At 44.7% G+C, this 19,779-nt stretch overlaps 1 protein-coding gene across 2 annotated transcripts in view; it reads right to left on the bottom strand.

Annotated features, from left to right (window-relative positions):
- Positions 1-19,779, bottom strand: part of LOC114797338 (coiled-coil domain-containing protein 148-like) — a 30,360-nt gene that overhangs the window by 1,566 nt on the left and 9,015 nt on the right. For both annotated transcript variants that reach the window (XM_028992185.1, XM_028992186.1), the window contains 8 exons: positions 18,041-18,130; positions 17,775-17,956; positions 16,293-16,431; positions 11,719-11,925; positions 3,810-3,950; positions 3,040-3,158; positions 1,867-1,984; positions 20-160 (listed from right to left, as the gene is read on the bottom strand). In XM_028992185.1, the coding sequence (XP_028848018.1) occupies positions 20-160; positions 1,867-1,984; positions 3,040-3,158; positions 3,810-3,950; positions 11,719-11,925; positions 16,293-16,431; positions 17,775-17,956; positions 18,041-18,130 (1,137 nt within the window). The remainder of the gene's footprint in view (positions 1-19; positions 161-1,866; positions 1,985-3,039; positions 3,159-3,809; positions 3,951-11,718; positions 11,926-16,292; positions 16,432-17,774; positions 17,957-18,040; positions 18,131-19,779) is intronic.

Here is a 19,779-nt window from a genome sequence, read left to right as displayed (position 1 = left end):
AAAGGTGTGTGCGTGTCACCTGTGTCTCGGTGTACGTGTGCAGCGGATAAAGCGGCCGCTGGAGCACAAACTCCTCTTCTTCCTCTGGGTGATGATGGCCCCTCCAGGCCTTGGTAGCTCCCATCATCCTCTCTGGGTCTGCCTCTGCTACCACAGCCACCTTAAAAGAGCAACCATTAAAAGGTTATTAATATAATCAACACAATATAAAGAAATCTGACAGTATATATTGACATATTGTGTGTTGCATAACTACACAGTATAAAGTGAACACTGGATAAACTTGAAAAGGGTGGTAGTAGCCTAGTGGGTAACACACTCGCCTATGAACCAGAAGACCCAGGTTCAAATCCCACTTACTACCATTGTGTCCCTGAGCAAGACACTTAACCCTAAGTTGCTCCAGGGAGACTGTCCCTGTAAATACTGATTGTAAGTCGTTCTGGATAAGGGTGTCTGATAAATGCTGTAAATGCTGCTCAGGGTCAGATTAACTGAAAAAAGCAATCAGGCTGCAGGATAAACCTGAGATTAAATTACGGTATATTTTTTTAAATGGCTGATTCTTATGTGAGTTATATTTTCTGTAAGCATTCTGGTGATAAGCTGCCACCTATTTACTGAAGCATTGACTCGTCAGGACACATTCCAGCAGATCCATTACACTTTTACAAGTTCTGAGAAATTATCCTTTGACAGCTGTTCATCCACCATGTAGTAAAGATGCTGCGTGTTGCAGTATTCTCACACTGAAAAAAAGTACACCATACCTATTGTTTGTTTAATGTGTTTTTTTCTCATTACCGTACTCGTATACAAACTAACATTCTTTTGTCAAGTTTAGTCAGTGTTCACTTTTTTCAGTGCATTGTAGATGATATCCCCCTCTGCTGTGAATGTTTTAATGCATCACGGTTATTCATGTTATTAATATTGATGGGTGGATTACAGTCAGTAATAAATCATTTTCATAAATAGTACAGGCCAAATGTTTGGACACATCTTCTCATTCAATGTGTTTTCTTTATTTTCAGGACCATTTACGTTGGTAGATTCTCACTGAAGGCATCAAAACTATGAATGAACACATGTGGAGTTTTGTACTTAACAAAAAGTGGAGACCTGGCCTCCACAGTCACCGGACCTGAACCCAATCCAGATGGTTTGGGGTGAGCTGGACCAACAAGTGCTAAACACCTCTGGGAACTCCTTCAAGATTGTTGGAGAAGCATTTCAGGTGACGACCTCTTGAATCTCATCGAGAGAATGCCAAGAGTGTGCAAAGCAGGAATCAGAGCAAAGAAACTAGAATATAAAACATGTTTTCACTTATTTCACCTTTTTTTGTTAAGTACATAACTCCACATGTGTTCATTCATAGTTTTGATGCCTTCAGTGAGAATCTACCAATGTAAATGGGCATGAAAATAAAGAAACACATTGAATGAGAAGGTGTGTCCAAACTTTTGGCCTGTACTGTATGTATAAACTATACAGTTTCCTGTTCACGGTACCTAATCACTTAATACATGAACAGGAAACTGACCTTCAATGTAATTACATAAGTCTTAATGTAATTAAATGACCACTCTAGTGCCTTTGTTGCCATGTAAACAGTAGGTGGCAGCAGCAACACAGGAAGTGCAGCACCAGAGCTGCGAGAACAAGGCCCATGCATCAAAATCATGCCCCCCTCCTTTCCATGTATAGGTATTGCTTTTGCCAGGTTTTTGTGTGGCACCATCTGTCCCATTGTCTCATTTCACTATGTATTAAGATGATGTCGGCATAAAATAAAAATCATTTTTCACTTGACCTGGTGACTCTAAATCAGTGTTCATGCTGTGAGCGAGTGAGGCATGTCACCTGGTTACAGAGGGCTTCCAGCCGCTCCTCTCGTTCCTCTTCCTCCTTCAGCTTCTCCTGCAGCCGAGCCTCTCTCTCCTCTCGGCGCTGCAGCAGCCGCTCCTCGCGGAACTGCACCCTGAAAGGGAGAAAAGGACCCTATACATCAGTCTGACATCATCACCCTGCACCTACTGTACTTTACAGTGTGCGGCACGCTGCTGCGTTTTTTAGTGCTGAACAGGCATGTGACAGAAAGTAACTCGGCCCACGCATGTCGGACAATGGTACCTTTTAAAGTGAATCACACCAAGCACTGGGCACAGCATGTGCACCACCGGAGGGTGGTAGTAGCCTAGTGGGTAACACACTCGCCTATGAGCCAGAAGACCCAGGTTCAAACCCCACTTACTACCATCGTGTCCCTGAGCAAGACACTTAACCCTGAGTGTCTCCAGGGGGGACTGTCCCTGTAACTACTGATTGTAAATCGCTCTGGATGAGGGCTTCTGGTAAATGCTGTAAATATAAAATGTAATTGGCTCCATGATGCAAACAAGTGCAGAAGTGTATGGCTTCGACATGAATTTGACACAGAATTGGGGGGTAATAATAGGGAGAGCTTAATATAGAATGTTAGCCCCAGTATTTAGAGGAACGACTTGGGTGATCACCAAGTCTGCTTATTATGGCAACCATTTACTTTTATTTATTTATCTCCTTCGGCTAAATTAATTTCATTTGTCTGGCGGCGCTTGAGGGATTGCTAGACTTTGACCCTGTCAGCATTATGCAGAAATGGTCAAATGGCCTGGCCTACTGTTAAAGCCACAGAGCGTATGAACAGGCATCTCTGTCGGAAAAAAAAAAAAAGGGCCATGCACGAAAAAATTGAATAATTTTTAATGCATAACCACAAAAAACAGGCAAATCTTAATTTTGCATTATAAAACTATTATCATATTTTTTTACGTAACTGTATTGTAAATGGGCAGCACGGTGGCGTGGCAGCTAGTGACAATTTCACAGGTGGGTAAGAAGATAGAGGCGCATATATTTGTATTTTAATTGCAATCATTGTACTGAAAAGGCCCTGATGCAGCGGTTTTGTCTTGCTGACGTGGGAGATGGTGAATCCCGAACGGCCATGTGTCCTTGAGACGGTGGGTGGAACGGAGGCCTGTTGAGACTCACCTCTGCTTATCTCTCCCGGCCTGAACCGCCATGGCTCTGCGCAGCTCGCTCAGTCTCAGCTCATCTCTGCGCTCCTCCTCTTCTCGCTGCCTCTGCTTCCCCTCATTATACTGCTTTACCTGAACGTAGAGTGGGGGAAAAAATGGTAATTTATGCACAGAAATAGAGTTTGTTCTGCCTCTGGGATTGACAAAAACCCTCAATAACGTCACTGCAACAAAATACTACATTAACGAACATAATTAACACTCAGAGCAGGAAGTTATCTTCTGGCATTGTCATGTCCTATTGATTGTGACAGTAGAAAAAAACCTGTCGGGAACGTAATAATGTTCCACTGTCAGTGAGACAACTCAGCAGAGGTCCACGTAATCCATTTCAGACCAAACAGCATCATTAATCAGTGGTTTTCCCCAAAGCTGTCAGGCGCTAACAGGAAGTCTCTCCAGAGGGACTTCATTACGGAGACCAGCAAAGAGGAACGAGGGGTCACCGCCCGCCCTCGCCTCGCCACTCAGGTGGAGGAGAGCCCCCACACCCTCGGGTGTCATCCCATCCAACACAACATTAATCAAACTAATGAAAGTGAGCGAAATAAACAAAACTATTCAAATCTGCCTCTCCTGCTGCCTTGGGGAAGCGATGGAGCACTTCCAGCAGGTAAACTCAATAAAAAGCCTGAAATAAGATTTTTTTTTAAATCTTGTTGGGTCGCCATTTAATTGCATTGTGTGTGGAAAGGGGAACGGTAGAGTTCGGTGCAAAGTTACCTGCTCCTTCTGATGTGTCCTCCTAGCCAGCTCCCTTTCCTGCTCCTTCTTCAGTCTCTCCTTCTCTTCCTCCTGCCTTCTCATCGCCATGGCAGCCTCCAGCTGAGCCACCTCTTCCTGCTGGGCGTGCCACTGCTCCAACTCGGTACACGTATCGCCAAACATACACATTTAGTATGCAACTATTGCAGTATTATCCGTGTGGCTAATGTGTCCCAGACTAATGCACTTCACCTTTTATTGTTCATGTATAAAGCTTGTTGTAATTTTTAAAACCATTACAGAATCAAGTGTGGTGTTCTCATTGTGTTAGAAAGTTAAAAAATGTTGAACTTTCAACATTTCATATCGATTCATGTACATTTTCTCAAACGAGTTTATTGCGAGTCAACTTCTGTTGACACAAGTGACAAGCATAACTTGGTTGCCGCTCCTGTGCTCCATGCACGTCAGACGTGCGAGTATGCGAGTAGAGTTTGCATGCGAGTAGCGTAAACAAAAATGCAGCAGACTTTTCCTTTTAGTGCAATGAATATTTTAAATTAATTACTGCATTTAAGTCATGAGTATTATGATTAAGTAAGATTTAGAAATGTGGTCACTTCACGAGTAGCGTGTGTGTTGTCAAAGAAAGCCTGTTTCCATAATGCAGGTGCTGCCTGTCATTTTTAACCTTGTGGGGGAATCTGTGTCCACACAAACAAGGCAACACACACACACACACACACGCACACAGCAGTGACTGGCCGGGTATGCACCAGGGTCCCCGGGTGCATGCTGAGTGTTGCATTCCAAACAGGCAGGCAGATTTACAGATGCCTTAGACAACAAATGTGCAAATCCCCGTAGACAGGCGCACGTTGTAGGCCGGTCTCACATTAGCGCCGGCTACAGAAAACAATTCAGTCTGCTCAGATGATCATAGTCTAGGAGCAGCTACAGCAAATCAGAGGCACTTCCATGGTCAGTGGTCTTTTTCCATTGAACTCATTTACATTTACATTTAAGGCATTTGGCCGACGCCCTTATCCAGAGTGACTTACAACGTGCTTTCAAGTTACCATCGATGAAGTGATCGTTTCTGGTTCATTAGGACCCCCAACTATGAATACAATCTTTTTATTCACTCTTGTTGTAGTTTCTGTACATAAGTTAGACAATAAGAAAGTTACAATTAATCTAAATATTCTTTAAACTCTATCCTCCACAGTGTACTAAGGCAGATTCTGTGCTTGTAATGTCTTATATACCCATATTGGTGGGTTGGTGGTTCATTCTTAGGTAATTGTGAGCTATACATGTACATGGATGAACCTGCACATAATGCCTAATAGCGCACCTAAATCATAGTGCTTAGTCATTTTGCCAGAGCTCTCTGTCGAGTACATTTAGGGCCATGAGTCTAATTAGTTCCGACCCATTGAAGTTCTAGCATGAAATGCAGTTTGCTCTAATTAATTAGGCTGTGAAAAGCAGGCAACAGGTTGTTGGGTTTCAAGGCGAAGCTACAGAGTGCCACCTACGTCCTGATATCCTTCCTCTTTAATTGCAACATGAAAGAATAAGTTGTGCCCTGGAGGTGTAGACCTGCTGGAAGAAACCCTTTGTAGGTATAAAGCATGAGAATGCTATGCATTTGTTTCAGGTTGCAGAATCATCCTGCTTCCAAAATATTTTTTCTTATATAATTGAATTTCATTGGCTTCAGATTAATTTTACTTAGGCAACTAAAAGGAACAAATTCACCTTGTCCCTGTGTCTGTCACTGCTTTTGCTGCTGAGTAAATGCTACTTTTAATAGAGATTTTTGCATCAATGTTCATAAAAAAAGAGGCCAGTAGCACTGGATATTCCCAAAGGTTCACAAGTGTGTTTAATGGCAATCTGTTGCAAACAACACGTTGCAGATGACAATTAGACTGTTCTACACCAGCTTTCGGAGGCATAGCTGTTCCCCCGCTAATGGTGGCTCTGAGAGCAGAGAGCACAATCTGTTCACGCAGCTCCGCTAAAGGATTCAGAAACATCTAATTGTCATCTGCAATATGTTTTCGGCAACACATTTGGAATCCTTCGAGGATCCTTTGTGTGCTTCAGGTTTAAAAAAAAAAAAAAAGATTTGAAGGAGCAGCCACAATCAGGATTAAGTGCAATGCTCTCTAAGCGGACAGGCTTCCTTATACTGAAAGACCGTTTTCATAAAAGTGCCTCCTGTTATGCAATTGGTTGAACTAAAAAAATGTACTCCTGAGAGAATGAGGGGAAAAAGTGTTTTAAACACCCCCAAAAGCAAGCTTCCATAATTGCACCATCAATCAAAAGCTTTCTCCCCAGCACAGAGGAGATCTGGGTTCCGAGGGGAGGTATACTCTAAAATTTTAAGTGGTGAAAACACTTCTGAATGCATTTCAGCTTCAGTAACATTATCAAACATACAGAATTATTTTAACAATAATTTCACTGAATATCACAACAGGATGTTGCTATGATATTAACTGGATTTATTAGCTTCATTCTGTGGCCGTGCCCTCTAACTTTGGGGATTTGGGGGGGACATGCTGTATAATAAAAAATAGTGAATAAGCAGCCATGAGGGTGACTAGCTGTCTTTTCACAATTACCCACTAAAGTTCAGGGATGGGTTGTCTCTTCAGTGTAAACTAATGCTTCTTAGCACTGCAGGATCTGTCGTTTGCTTTTTAATTACATAATTGCATTACATAATTATTATTATTATCATTATTATATAAGATAAATAATATTGCACATGATGACTCTTCCAGCCTCCATATAGTAAAGTCAAATTATTCAGAGATCAGAGATGTAGCCTGTGTAATCTTAAACCTCTTTAAATCGATTCTTTTCATCTCTACTTGTTACAGTTTTTTTTTTCTTAAAATTTGAAGAATGAAGGGCCATTTTGGACGTCTTTCAAAGACAAGCATAGATAAATTGCTTGTTTTGATCCTATTGACAGTGAGAAAAAGACAGTGACTGACCCGTGCCACTAGTGGCTGCCGTTGGCACTGCTGGACGTTGTGTGCCTTTGTAGTTTGACATGAAAGTGACTGATTTTTGTCATTGTGATACACAGCACAGCACATGGTGCACACAATGAAATGTGTCATCTGCATTTAACCCATCACCATTTTGTGAGCAATGGGCAGACTTAATACAAAAAACAATGACTTGTGACTTGACTGTAGACCTGCCCTCAACATCTTGAGACTTGACTCGGACTTGGATGTTGTGACTTACCATAACTCACAAAAAACTATTGTTCAATGCAATTATTTATTTGATCGAGTGGAAAGCGCAGGCAAAATTCCAAGAACATTCTGAACGCCAACCCCCTCTCTCGCGAGAGCAACGGCAAGCCCTGAGGGGATAAGTGAAGTTAAAAGTGAAAGTGAAGTGATTGTCATTGTGAAACACTGCAGCACAGTACACGGTGAGACGATGAAATGTGTCCTCTGCTTTTAACCATCACCCTTGGTGAGCAGTGGGCAGCCATGACAGGCGCCCGGGGAGCAGTGTGTGGGGACAGTGCTTTGCTCAGTGGCACCTTTGTGGACCGGGAACCGACAAACTTCTGAATATGGGGCCACTTCCTTAACCACTAGGCCACCACTGCCCAAATAAAAGTCCATTCTCACAGCTCTTATTGTCCAACATTCAAATGACATAAAACTCAATTTTAATTCATTTAAGTTTTTCCAACATGTTGCCCAGCGTTATGGGAAAACCGCAGGCTGATTGATGTTCCCTCCCTGATAATATGCACAACGTCATGCATGCATGCAGCCACAGATTTCAAACCAACACTGATGGCGATGGCAAGTTCACATGTGCACTCTTAAGTTGAACAGAGTCCGAGCCTGATTTGTTGATTATGTATGTGGCCCACCATTCAATGAAGTAGTCTTCATGCTAACTTCACCCTGTGGTTTGTTTTCCTCCAACAATGCAAAGGTGTGCAGGTGAGGTGAACCTGTAATGCTAAATTGGCCACGGCATGCACGCGTACATTCACCCTGTGATTGATGGGCACCCTGACAAGGCATTGCGCTGCCTTGCACCACAACATTGTTGGGAAGGTTTCCAGTTCTCCCCAGGGATTCTGACCCATATAATTGGCTTTCAAAAATAGATAGATAGCTTTATTGCTTTTTCTTTGCTCATGCCCCACCATGCTGAAAATGCATGGTTCACAATTAAGTCATTAGAACCAACATAGCCAGAGCAGTCAAAAAGATAATTGTAGAGTCAGCATTACTGCACCACTTCAGCATTCTGCAAGAAAAAAGACAGACTTTTTAATGCATGTAATGTTTTTTTTTTTAATCTAAAAGAACCATAGATCAACGGTGCCCATAAGAGTGGTTAATGCAGTGGAACAGTGGCACAGCTTCATTAGGCTCCGAGATCTTCCAACTTCCACCCAACTTCCACCAGCACCACTGTGCAAGAAGTATCTCTCAGGCTTTCGCACAGCCCTCCGTACATCTGAGGGACAAAAGTTAATCTGTAACCATGCAAACATGGCCGACCCATGGCATAGGAAAAATAGGCTAAGGGGGGCACCACAAAGAAATAAAGCGACGTCAATACCACGCTCCTGGGATTCTCTGCAGCTTTCTTTTCCAAAATACAATGGTTAAGATGATCGCTTCCGCCAAGTAATCTTACACAACATAACGAACAGACAAATGTCTGAAATGTTGGTTAATAGGTGAAAGTTCTGCTCATTACGCCATATGGTTCCCATGGTTTAGATAAGAAGAAGTTACTCTGACTTAATGGCACTTTAGACATAGAGACAATTCGGTATGTAAAAATGTATTTTGAAAAGACCTAATCCCTACCTCTAGTTGTCTGTCGTCTCCATGGTCCACAAGCTTCTGCACAATGATGATTTCATTTCAGTGGGCTGGAGGATCTGCTGCCCTTTGCTGATCAGTGACATCGTTCAAATGCAGCAACCACAGAGTATGTCTCCTGCCTGAAGGTTGTGCCTGTATAGAAGGCAGCTATTCCATGTTTGATATTTGTTGAACTTTCTATTTATAGTATAGACCCAGATAGCAATTATCACCAACACTGCATTGACACCTGTATCACAGCCATCCTCCCTGGAGTGAGGTCCCATGAAAGTTAATGTCCACTATGACATGATATTTGCTGTTTGTGTTCCTACAGACATGGTTAATTAAATTAAATGCTGATCCAGAGTATGATGATGACAGCTATGGCCTTACATATGAAACCATGCATTAAAATGCAGGTGAATTATGGCACACACGGCCTTCCATAGAGAGCATGTTTGGGGTCGCTGGATATGACATCTGAGGTCATGGGTCAAAGGGAATAAAGCTCTGCTCAAGGTTATATGAGGTGATATGAAAAACAGACAGCTAAAAAAGCGGGGTTAGATAATAACAAGTATTGGGAAGCTGGGTGAGTAACATCACCAAATGATGAAACATGCTATTATTTTGCTGGTAAATGAATGGAATTAAGTTATTAGTTCAAGATAATTGATAGATTTATTAATCAGAATTGTGTGATTATATTGGGGGGTTATATTGATTTTCGGCTCGGCCACTTTTTGGAATTATGATTAACCGAACCAGTTCAAATAAACATCAGAGTTCAGTTTAGTCGACATTTGACGCCTGCTGCTGCATGAACCGTGAATCAGGGGCCGTTAAACAATCAGAGTGGTTCTAGGATGGGCTTAATATCCCCTCTATGCGTGTCTCGCGCTGCAGTGGCGACACGTTCCATGAATCAGCTCGCCGTGCTGCAGTGAATCACAATGACAATCACTCCACTTCACATACAGTAAAATTGCTGCTGTCAGATTCAAGTTGCGCATTATTTTGTAGGACATACAGCCACACACTCTGTAATCATTCACTGCTATACATTAAAAAAAAAAAAAGGTATTTCAGTGAGGGTAACAGAAGGTAACTTACTTAAGGTCGGCTCTGCTGCGGAAAGGGAATGTTTAGGGAACTAGCCTGAGGGAGTCCCTGCCCTTGAGTCCAGTGGAGGTAAACTATACCCAGAAAGCACTTACTCCACCCTCCGCTCTCCACAGAGAGGCCACGGGCAACAAAACACACACACAGACACACACACACGCTCTCACACACACTGAAGCTCTTAATGAGGCTATTCGTCCACTCTACCTTCTCGGGGTAGACACAGGGCAGCAGCTTCTCCCACCTTCCCTTCGCTGGAGGTACACTGGAGGTGCAGGACTTGCCACGATGGCACAAAAATGATGCCCACCAACCGAGTCAAGCAAAGCTTCACGCTAAAGTGATTCATAACGAATGGATAAGTGACTGTTCATTAAGCGGCGCCTCTGGAAAAGAAAAAAGATGGAAAGAAAGAGAGAGAAAGAAGAAGAAAAAAAAAAAGACACAGCGGCTGCCGAGACGAAGCGTTTCTTCGGGCAGACGGGGTGGCAGCAAAATCCATCTTCTCTTCAAGACGCGCCGCTGCAGAGGAGCGATAAAAGGCCCCCGGAACGCGCGGCGCATTCGTCCGGAAGCGGCCTGTCCACGTGCGGTCTCCCGTACGCGGGCGCTGCGCCCCGCCGGAGGCCCCGGAACCTCCGGCGGCCGCGCGGATGTCTGGGGCATCAATAATTCACTCGAGGCCGGTCATTTATTCCAGCTCGCCTCGGACAACGAAGCACAACGAAGCATGGTGACATGCACACACACCAGCAGCCACACACACACACACACACACACACAGAGGAGGAACACACGGCCTTCACCAAAAGCCCTGCTTGCCCTTGTTCCAGGACGTCCTGCTCTCTGCAAGACTGAGATTTTTTTTTTTTTTTTTTTGCACTTCTACTTGTGCAGCCTGTCCTGCACCCGCAGCTCTCCAGCAGTTTATTAAATAGCTTGACATGACGACTTTTGACAGCCGCCTGCTGCCGTGGAGAGTTCATCAGACGTGGCACATTATTCCGATGAAAGACGCTGGGCACGTTCGCGAATGCGCCACCGACCAGCCCGCCGGTCCGTCTGCAGCGGAGATACGGGGGACGTGGAGAAAGCAGAAAACGGGAGGCAACAGGAGATAAACGGCAGGGGCTGTCACACGGCTGTCACACGCGTGTCACGATTCTAAGAAAGAAAAAAAAACACTCCAACCTCCAGCCTTCTTGTACATGGTTCACCATCTTGGTGTCAGAAACAATCACACAGCAGCAAAGGCCTGGGCGACTGGTCAGTTCCTCCTCTGCAGGAGACAGATAACTGGAAAGCAGTGCTTCCTTGCTTTGTTTGTTTTGGTTGTATATTTCTTTAAAATCCCGAAGACCAAAATTCAGTGACGTTAGTGAAGACGTCTCATGAGCTATGATCTTATATAGCATCAAGAAAATATAGATCCCAGAAGGCTGGGTAGCCAAAATTGGTAAGAGATGGACCATAAACACTTTACTTTACTTTACTTTACTTTATTTTGCAGACGCTTTTATCCAAAGCGACTTACAAGAGCGACTTACACCAGCAATTCTCGTTCGATTTCTATAGATTTTCAGTTTATAAAATTAAGAGCCCTGATAAGGCCTAACTTGTCAGAAAAAGAACATGCTCGGAAATTGTTAAGTGCTAGACGAAGAAAATTGTATTTTTTTTTTATTATTATTTTGTGCAGTGTGTGTGCATGTGTTAGATTCGTCTGAAATACTTTTTGAATTAGTGGGTTTTCAGCTGCTTCTTAAAGCTGGTGGTGGTCTCGGCTAGTCGAATGGAGCCGGGCAAGTTGTTCCACCAGCCAGGGACAACGATGGAGAACAGAGTCGACTGGAATCGGAGACCCCGTGAAGAGGGATTGTTTAACACTAGCTTAGGTGTGTCTGATAAAGTGGCGGCGGTACCTTCTCTCTGAGCCGGGCGCAGACGTGCTGCTGGTCCCTGTGCCGGTCCTCCGTGGCCAGCTGACGCTGGTGCTCCATCCTGGCCTCCTCCAGCATGAGCAAGGCCTTGGCCAGCAGGTCCGCACGGTCTCGACGCCAGCTCTGCACCAGCGCCTTCCGCTGGGACACCGCGAAGCGGTACCAGTCCCACGTCCGCCGGTGAGCGCTCTGAAAGTAGAATAAAAAAGAAAAAAAAGTCCCGTCACCTCGATCGTTTACTATAGCGGCTCCGTGACCGAGGACCTCAGGCCACCAGCCATTGTTCCTCAGAGTGACTGAACCTCATTATTGAACAGAAGTCATTCTGCCAAAAAATGCAGGAAGAAAATGAACGGCAGTGGTGGCGGTCCGTCTCGGAACATCACCATTTTACCGGAACACAGCCTGCCGGCGCCGACGCGCGCACTCAATAATGCGGACTTGCCGTTCTTCCCAAACGTTCCCTCTCCACAGAGCCGATCTGTGGCCATCCATCATGGTGTCACCAGTCACGCGGAGGCAGCTCCACTCGGCTGGTATTAATCTGGGGGCTAGTAGCAGGTGAGTGAGGGTGCGAGGCCGTCAAACACCTGACCGGCTTATTGACAAAGAGGCAGCCGCGGAGATCTGTCGGCGAGACGGGCGCGGCCCTCAGCCGGCGAGGCGCAGCCGATTTATTCACGTGGAGCGCGAGCGGATCCATCACACACGCGACTTTCCCAGGCAGCCTGGGTTCGGAACCACATGCGTCGAAGTTGCATAACTCTCCTGCAAAGCGGCGGCCGTTAACCGCAGGCTGCAGTTGCCCGGCAGCGCATCAGGTGCGCACCTGTTGCGCAGTTCGTATCAGCTGGTCAGAAGGATTCATCCTAGAACTGCTCTGATGGTTTAAAAGGCCCCTGATTCACGGTTAATGCCAACTAGTTACATGCCAACTAAACTGGATGGTTGGAACTGGAACTGATGGTTCATTGGACTGGTTGGGTAAATCATAGGCATCTTCTGTGGGTGGAGTTAAAGGGGGTCATGACCATTGATGGGGTCATGACTGATCCAACAAATATAACCCCACCAATATAATTCTGATTAAATATATATGAATTACCTTGAATTAACAACTTGTTGGTTTTATTTATTCATTTTATTTACCAGCAAAATAGTAGCAGGTTTAATTATCTGGTGATAATTCAATGTGCCCCCCTTCCTGCCAAGTAATAAATTGAATTTATTGTCACTTGTGTTACACAGCAGCACAGCACACGGTGCACACAGTGAAATGTGTCCTCTGCATTTATCCCATCACCCTGAGTGAGCAGTGGGCGGCCATGACAGGCGCCCGAGGAGCAGTGTGTGGGGACGGAGCTTTTACTCAGTGGCACCTTGGCGGATTGGGATTCGAACTGGCAACCTTCTGATTATGGGGCTGCTTCCTTAACCGCTAGGCCACCTCTGCCCCCCCCAATACTTGGTATTCTGATGGTTAATTTTTTTTAGGTGATTTTGAGGCGCTAGTGGTATTTTTTTTTAAATAAAAACACTGTTTAAGAAAAACGCACTGGTGAGCTGTGACTGATTTGCTGTTCCATACACTACCCCCCACGTTATACCAAAAGCTACGCAAAGGTCTTGGGACAAATTTCAGATCTGAATCCTGAATATGAAGTAAAACTAAATATGGGTCTATTAGGATGATTATAGAAATGTGATAATTATGGTGCACTAACAATGGCTATAATCGCCCATTAGTTCAAACCATTATCCTTGAGTAATGCATACACGCGCAACGCTTCCAGGAATCAGGCTTTTCACTGAGGACAATTGGGGGGTAAAAATACCACCCGAACAATTACACACACACAAAAAAAAAAGAGCAATTAAACAGGAAAATGATTGCCGGTGAATCGCCGAAAGCTGCTGCTCTTAAAAGGAATCGCATGTTTCAAAGGCCCCACGGATCAATGCTGTAGGACAACCCTTTCCAGAGCCTTTCAGACTTTAAACTGCTCATTAATCCCGTGTTTCTTTGAAAGCGCAGAGACACACACACGCGCGTTTTAAATAACAGGTAGCAAGCTACCGTCTGCATGCTGTTCACAGACGTTTGCACAAGTGACTTCAGAATAAAAGCTTTGTTTCTGCCGCCACTTATTCAAATGAGCAGCTCAGATGAATATTCTTCCGCCCGTTGCCGTGCACGGTGAGCGAGTTTGGTTCACCAGGCCGTATTAGGCCGCCGAAACGAATATTAGCGAAGTGTTATGCACGTGCACAGTTGAGCTGTATGAAACCGCACACCAGAGGGGGTTGAGGGGTCGCGCCCGGGGCTTTAAAGCTCTGCAACGCAGCATCACCGTCGTAGGCGGTCCATAATGGCCGCATATGTTCCCCAGAGAGGCATGTTGATACTTATGAAAATTCGCGACGGCCGATCTGTTGTTGGCACAGCTGCCGGCGAGACGCGGCCACATTCCGTCTTGTGACTAATGAAGTGAGAGCGGGACACATCTTGGGATGTGTGCGGTTTGCTGTGGCCGTATGTTAATTGGAGCTGATGGACTGATTCAGATTCATTGTGGAGGACGTTTAGCCGTGGATTCGCTCCCAAAGCAGCGGCCCATACTGGAGTTCATGGATCACTACAGTCACCTCCACCAGTTCACTCTGTATCAGGGGTAACGGGGAGGTAAAGAACAGAGGGATACAGAGGAAACGGGGAGGAGATGGACGCTGTGAGTGTGTGACACATTCATCCCAAGTCTCCCATATGTTCTGGGAGTCTGCCGAATATTGATAGCGGCTCCATGAAGCCCGCAAATTGATTACAACGTCCTGGAAACTAGAGCAAGCAAACAAGAGCATGAACGCGAGACCGTAGCGTGTACATCACACACTTGAGAGAAGAGCTAACACGACAGAATGAGAGAACATGTACCTGTGCATCACCGTGTGTGTTCCCTGATCATGTAACCTGTTCTAGACAAGGAGCATCATGATTGGTTAACTTAACAAAATAAACCAATCAGATTTAAGAGTGGTTGGTGGAGGTTTACCTCCCTCCCAAAGACTGCCTACAAAAAGCTGTTGGGATGTTTAAATCATCCAGAATGAGGAAGTAGCGTCAATCATGCCTCTTCTGGGTGTCAGAAAAAGTAATACACTAAAGCCCCTTCCACACGAGTGCGCTTTCCCTTAAACCGGGTTTTCAGTTTCTAAAAATTGTGTCCACACGGGAGCTTTACCATATATGGTGTCATTTACATTTACAGCATTTACCAGACGGCCTTATCCAGAGCGACTTACGATCAGTAGTAACAGGGACAGTCCCCCCCTGGAGACACTGAGGGTTAAGTGTAGTAAGTGGGGTTTGAACCTGGGTCTTCTGGTTCATAGGCGAGTGTGTTACCCACTAGGCCACTACCTGCCTCCGTCGTCCACGCGGAGACGCAGAGAACAGTTCGAACGCTGTTTCATCCCCCCTCCACACCTGTAGGTGGCGCTGTAAGTCCCCGTCTAGTTCTCCTCCGCGGTGAGTTAACAGTGCAGCACGACCACGATCGTGTTATCGCTGTTGTATGTAGGATGCGTTTGGGGTTATAGATTAGGTTGGATGTTGGGCTTAATCGTCAGCATTTTTTCCAAAAAAAAAAACTTTGTCGTTAATGCAGAAAACAGAAATCCGTTTTAGAAAATAACCACTCTGGTTCTCCAGAATCGCCATTTTCAAAGTGGACACAGGGCCAGATCGAATAGACATATTTGCCATTTTAGAGAAAAATGTTTTTCTTGTGGATGGGGCCTAACAAAAAGGCCAAGGAGAGAAGTTATTTCCTCCTTTTCAACATACAGATAACCAACACGCATATCCAGTTTAGAATCGGTTTATTCTTTATTTCTGTAAAATCACCAACTTGCATATGCGAACATGCTCGTGTAGTATAGCGCCATGAAAACTGAGCCCTCATTCATCCTCTCTCTCTCTCTCTCTCTCTCTCTCTCTCCATCAGGTCACATGGTAGATTAGTTACGGTGCACCTCAGGTAATTGCGCCGAGAAGTGGATGGTGGACGTGCGCCCGGGTTGCTGCACCCAGCTGGAACTGATAGGACAATCCTGGGAATGGGCGGTGGGGCGGTTGTCGGGGCAACGGGTGACAGTGCGCGTCCCGCAGCCCGTAGAGTCCATCATTCACTCAGCCTCTGATAGAGAATGACACTGACCAGCAGGGGAGAGGGAAATTATACCGGCCGTGTGTGTGTGTGTGTGTGTGTGTGTGTGTGTGTGTGTGTGTGTGTGTGTGACTCTGTGAAATAGCGAAAAGAAAAAAAACTTTACATGAGAGGGTCTGAGCTCATGCGGGTTTGAGGAAGAGGGAGATCTTGCGCCACCCCAGCATGAGTGAGACAGCTTGAGTGGGCAATAGTGACACAGATGGATAAAGGTGCGTGAGTGATGGAGTTGCCGCGAGCGAACACGCCGAGAGCCAAAGACCGAAGACACGAGAGCACTACCCGAGACAGACAGAGAGGGAGTGAGAAATGCAAGGTGGTTCCACTGACCAGCTGCTGCTGGGGCGTGTCTGGGAAGACTCTCTGCAGCATGTCCGTGCAGAGCCTGGCACGGTTCCTCAGCTCGGGGGAGTACTGACCCACGGTCAGCTGGAAGCGCAGGTGCTTCTCCGCCGGCCAGCCACAGTACCTGAGAGTCAACGCCACACAACACGCCACTCAGTTCACATCGTACATCCTTCACTTCTAGCCCGCAACTGCTATTGTTCTGGAAGCTTCCAGACATTTTGCTTACCTTTTAAAATGCTATTAAGCTATGACCAGAATTCACGTTGTTCTTAACGAATCCTAATGACTTCTGCATTACTTTCACTTTATAATGCTGCGAATGCGTATTGAGGAAGTGATGTCACCTGTGCTACTGGATAGGAGGCACAGGAAGAAGAAATACTTCATAAAAAGAATAGTGTGATTAAAGGAGAGAAATAACGTTTTATCTTCTTAGTATAGTTTTTATTTTGTAAACCATATTTAGTCTCGTTTTTATCTGTCAGCAATATTACGTGATATAGTCATCGCCACATAAAAAGGTCACGTCAAAAAGATATTTTGTCACCAATTTCAGTGATGAAAATGACACTAGTGGTTTATTTCCGACTCTGCCTTATCCTGCACCCACAGAAATGAATATTAAAGCGCTCCAGTGTGTTGATGCAATCAGCCCCCTACAGCGACTGAGGCCACCTGGAAAAAGTGGGAATGAGAATGATCATCTGTGATGAGGCTGACAGCGTCTCATTTACTCCCTCTCTCTATGTCTGCCGGGTTTGGCTGTTCGGGACTAGACATACATTAAAATTATTGTCATCCTGATATGAAAATGTGTGCTGGCCTTTGAAAAGTTATGTGTGGTGTGATGTGCAATAACAAAGAGTATAGAACATTATTATTGATGCAACTGAAAGTCGCCTTATTAACCAAACCTAGCCTTATTGAAACCAATTTTATTATTAACAAAGCATAGATATCTCAAGAAATGTACATCTGAATTTATTAATTCATCTTTTTCTGTTGAATTTATACAGTATATTAAAATCAAACATCAATCCATAGAAGTCTATGCATTAAATTCCTATATTCATGGTTAAGGGACTCTGCAAAGTGTCTGTACAACAGTCTTATTCATTAAGCATAATAGTCGATATGGAAAAGCAATGTAATTCCTTTACAGAATACGGTTGCCTAGTAACAGAAGTTTTCAAGAAAACAATGTAAAAGCACCTCCTGCAGCTTTAATGCAGAATCCAATTAATTTGCGAGCATCGAGTAATTTACTATGGTTTTGAACGTGCATTGGCCAATCCCATTTCACAGCAAGAAGTGTCGTTAAAAAAAGAGTGTGAAAAAGATATCTGTGTATGATGAGAGTCTTGTTGTATTTTTTATGTGTGTGTGTGTGTGTGTGTGTGTGAGAGAGAGAGAGAGAGAGTGTGGCACACACTGTCAGTTCCATAACATAATATTCATAACTACCTGTCCAAGCCCTTCAGTCTCTCCTGAAGCCTGTGCCAGCGGGATTTGTATTTCCCTGACAGAGTGTGAAAGGCCTGCAAAATCGATGAACCCAGCTCGGGGTAGGGACATCGTGCTGAAGAGATCTCCTCTGGGACTTCCTGCAGGTCAGCCAAGCTGTCGTCTCCAACGGCGAAACTCTCCTGACAATAAAAACACACGAGCGAGATGCGGGTGAAAACCCGGACGCGCCGAAGAAGACAGAAATCCGAATCCTTATTCCAAACCTCGGCTTCCATCAGCTCCTGCTCCAGAGGACACCGTTCAGACTGCAGCTTGGTCTCAATGGCCTCCTGCTGGTCCTTGACAAAGCGCACCTGGCAGGACCGGAGGAACGCTTCAGCCACAGCAGCACAAAATCCTCACAGTCGTAAAAAAAAACAAAAACGATGATAATGTTCCCATTATCGTGCATTCGCCTCTGTTTATCCCTACCTGCTGTCGTAGGAATATAATCCCAGAAGAAAACTGGCACGGTCTCGCAGAGGGCCACTCAACCTTAAAACCTCTTTATTTCCCCAGCCACTTTCCCCCAAAATTTAACGCCATCTCTTGACGGAGACCTTCAAACTCCTTTACCTGCATTTTTTTTTTCTTTAGAAAATGTGTTCCGGTGGAACAATTTTTGAAAGCCTGGAATATATATCTATTAGCCGCACTCAGGGTGTTCAATCAGAGCGTTTCACCGATGGGAAGTTATCGGCAGTCCTCCTCCTCAGATTTCTTGCTTTTTATTAAAAAAATGGAATTTAAACAGCCACGCCGTAATTGGACGCTAGAATGTTTACGTGAAATCTATCATGTGGGGAAGGTGGTTTGGTCATTAATGAATAAATGACGTTCTGTCCGAAGTCTGTCTGTCTGTCTGTCTGGTCAGTTTCGGAGTAATAATATGCCAGCTGGATTATTACTGAAGATGTGCTGCTTGTGCTGCAGATTATGAACATTATGAAGCGATCTCGATAGACAGTTCCAATATCTTAATGTGAAACTTTACATTTAGCTTCCCCCATGAAGAAGGTGCCATGGTTGCTTAGCAACTTCAGTCAGTTAGCATTCAGGCGGGTAACAGATACTTCTCTTTCTCTTGTCCCCAGCACTCCACAACATGACATTGTCGGAAAAAGGGACAACAGTGCTGAGTTTATTCTGTACACAGGACCTTAAACATTCTGATATTTATTGCTTCTTGCCTGTCAGCCAATCAAATGTGAGTCACTAGGAAAGCTGAAAGACATAAGCACACACACACACACACACACACACACATACACACACACATCGGTCAAAGGACAACCACTGTGAGGTGGCTATTTAAACATGCACCTTGACACAACGCTGTCACTACTGCCATGTGACTTCTGCCTGCCCGCGTGTGCAAAGAATGGAAGGAATTCATTTATTGAAGTTCTTCATAAATGCACATTGAATCATTTGATTGACTGTCCTTATGTACCTGCTTGGATAAAATATAATGTATTACCTATATATATATCACTCAAGCAGAAGAATAAATGTTATGCACTGTCTAAAAAATTAAATGCCTAGAGCCCTAAAATGATCAATGTCCTTGGAAACCAGAGCACTGCCGTCACACCCCGCTTTCCATGTCACGGGGACGATGCGCTGGCCACATAATAGTTTCCAGTAAAGAAAGGTTCCCCAATAACTGAAATCGGAGCAAAAAGGCCACAGCGACTCGACGTCTGACAGCGTTCCTCGGCTGATTAAACTCCTCTCAGCACACAGAAGGGAAATCTAGTCCTATTGTTCATAATAGTTACCCAGCATTCACAGCATATGGCGTTCTGTTGAAGACATAATTACTTTCCAGCATGCTATGACAGCAAATTATGCTTGAGATGATGAGAGCAAAATGAAGAAATATTTCAACTTTTTTTTTTACCTTTCAAACACATTCATAGGCACATTCTCACAGGCGAGACATTGCCATAGCAAAGACAGC

The sequence above is a fragment of the Denticeps clupeoides genome, chromosome 9 (genome assembly GCF_900700375.1).
Source record: "Denticeps clupeoides chromosome 9, fDenClu1.1, whole genome shotgun sequence".
NCBI lineage: Eukaryota > Metazoa > Chordata > Actinopteri > Clupeiformes > Denticipitidae > Denticeps > Denticeps clupeoides.
The sequence above is the reverse complement of the archived record's forward strand: the minus strand, read 5'-3'. Positions and strand labels throughout refer to the sequence as shown.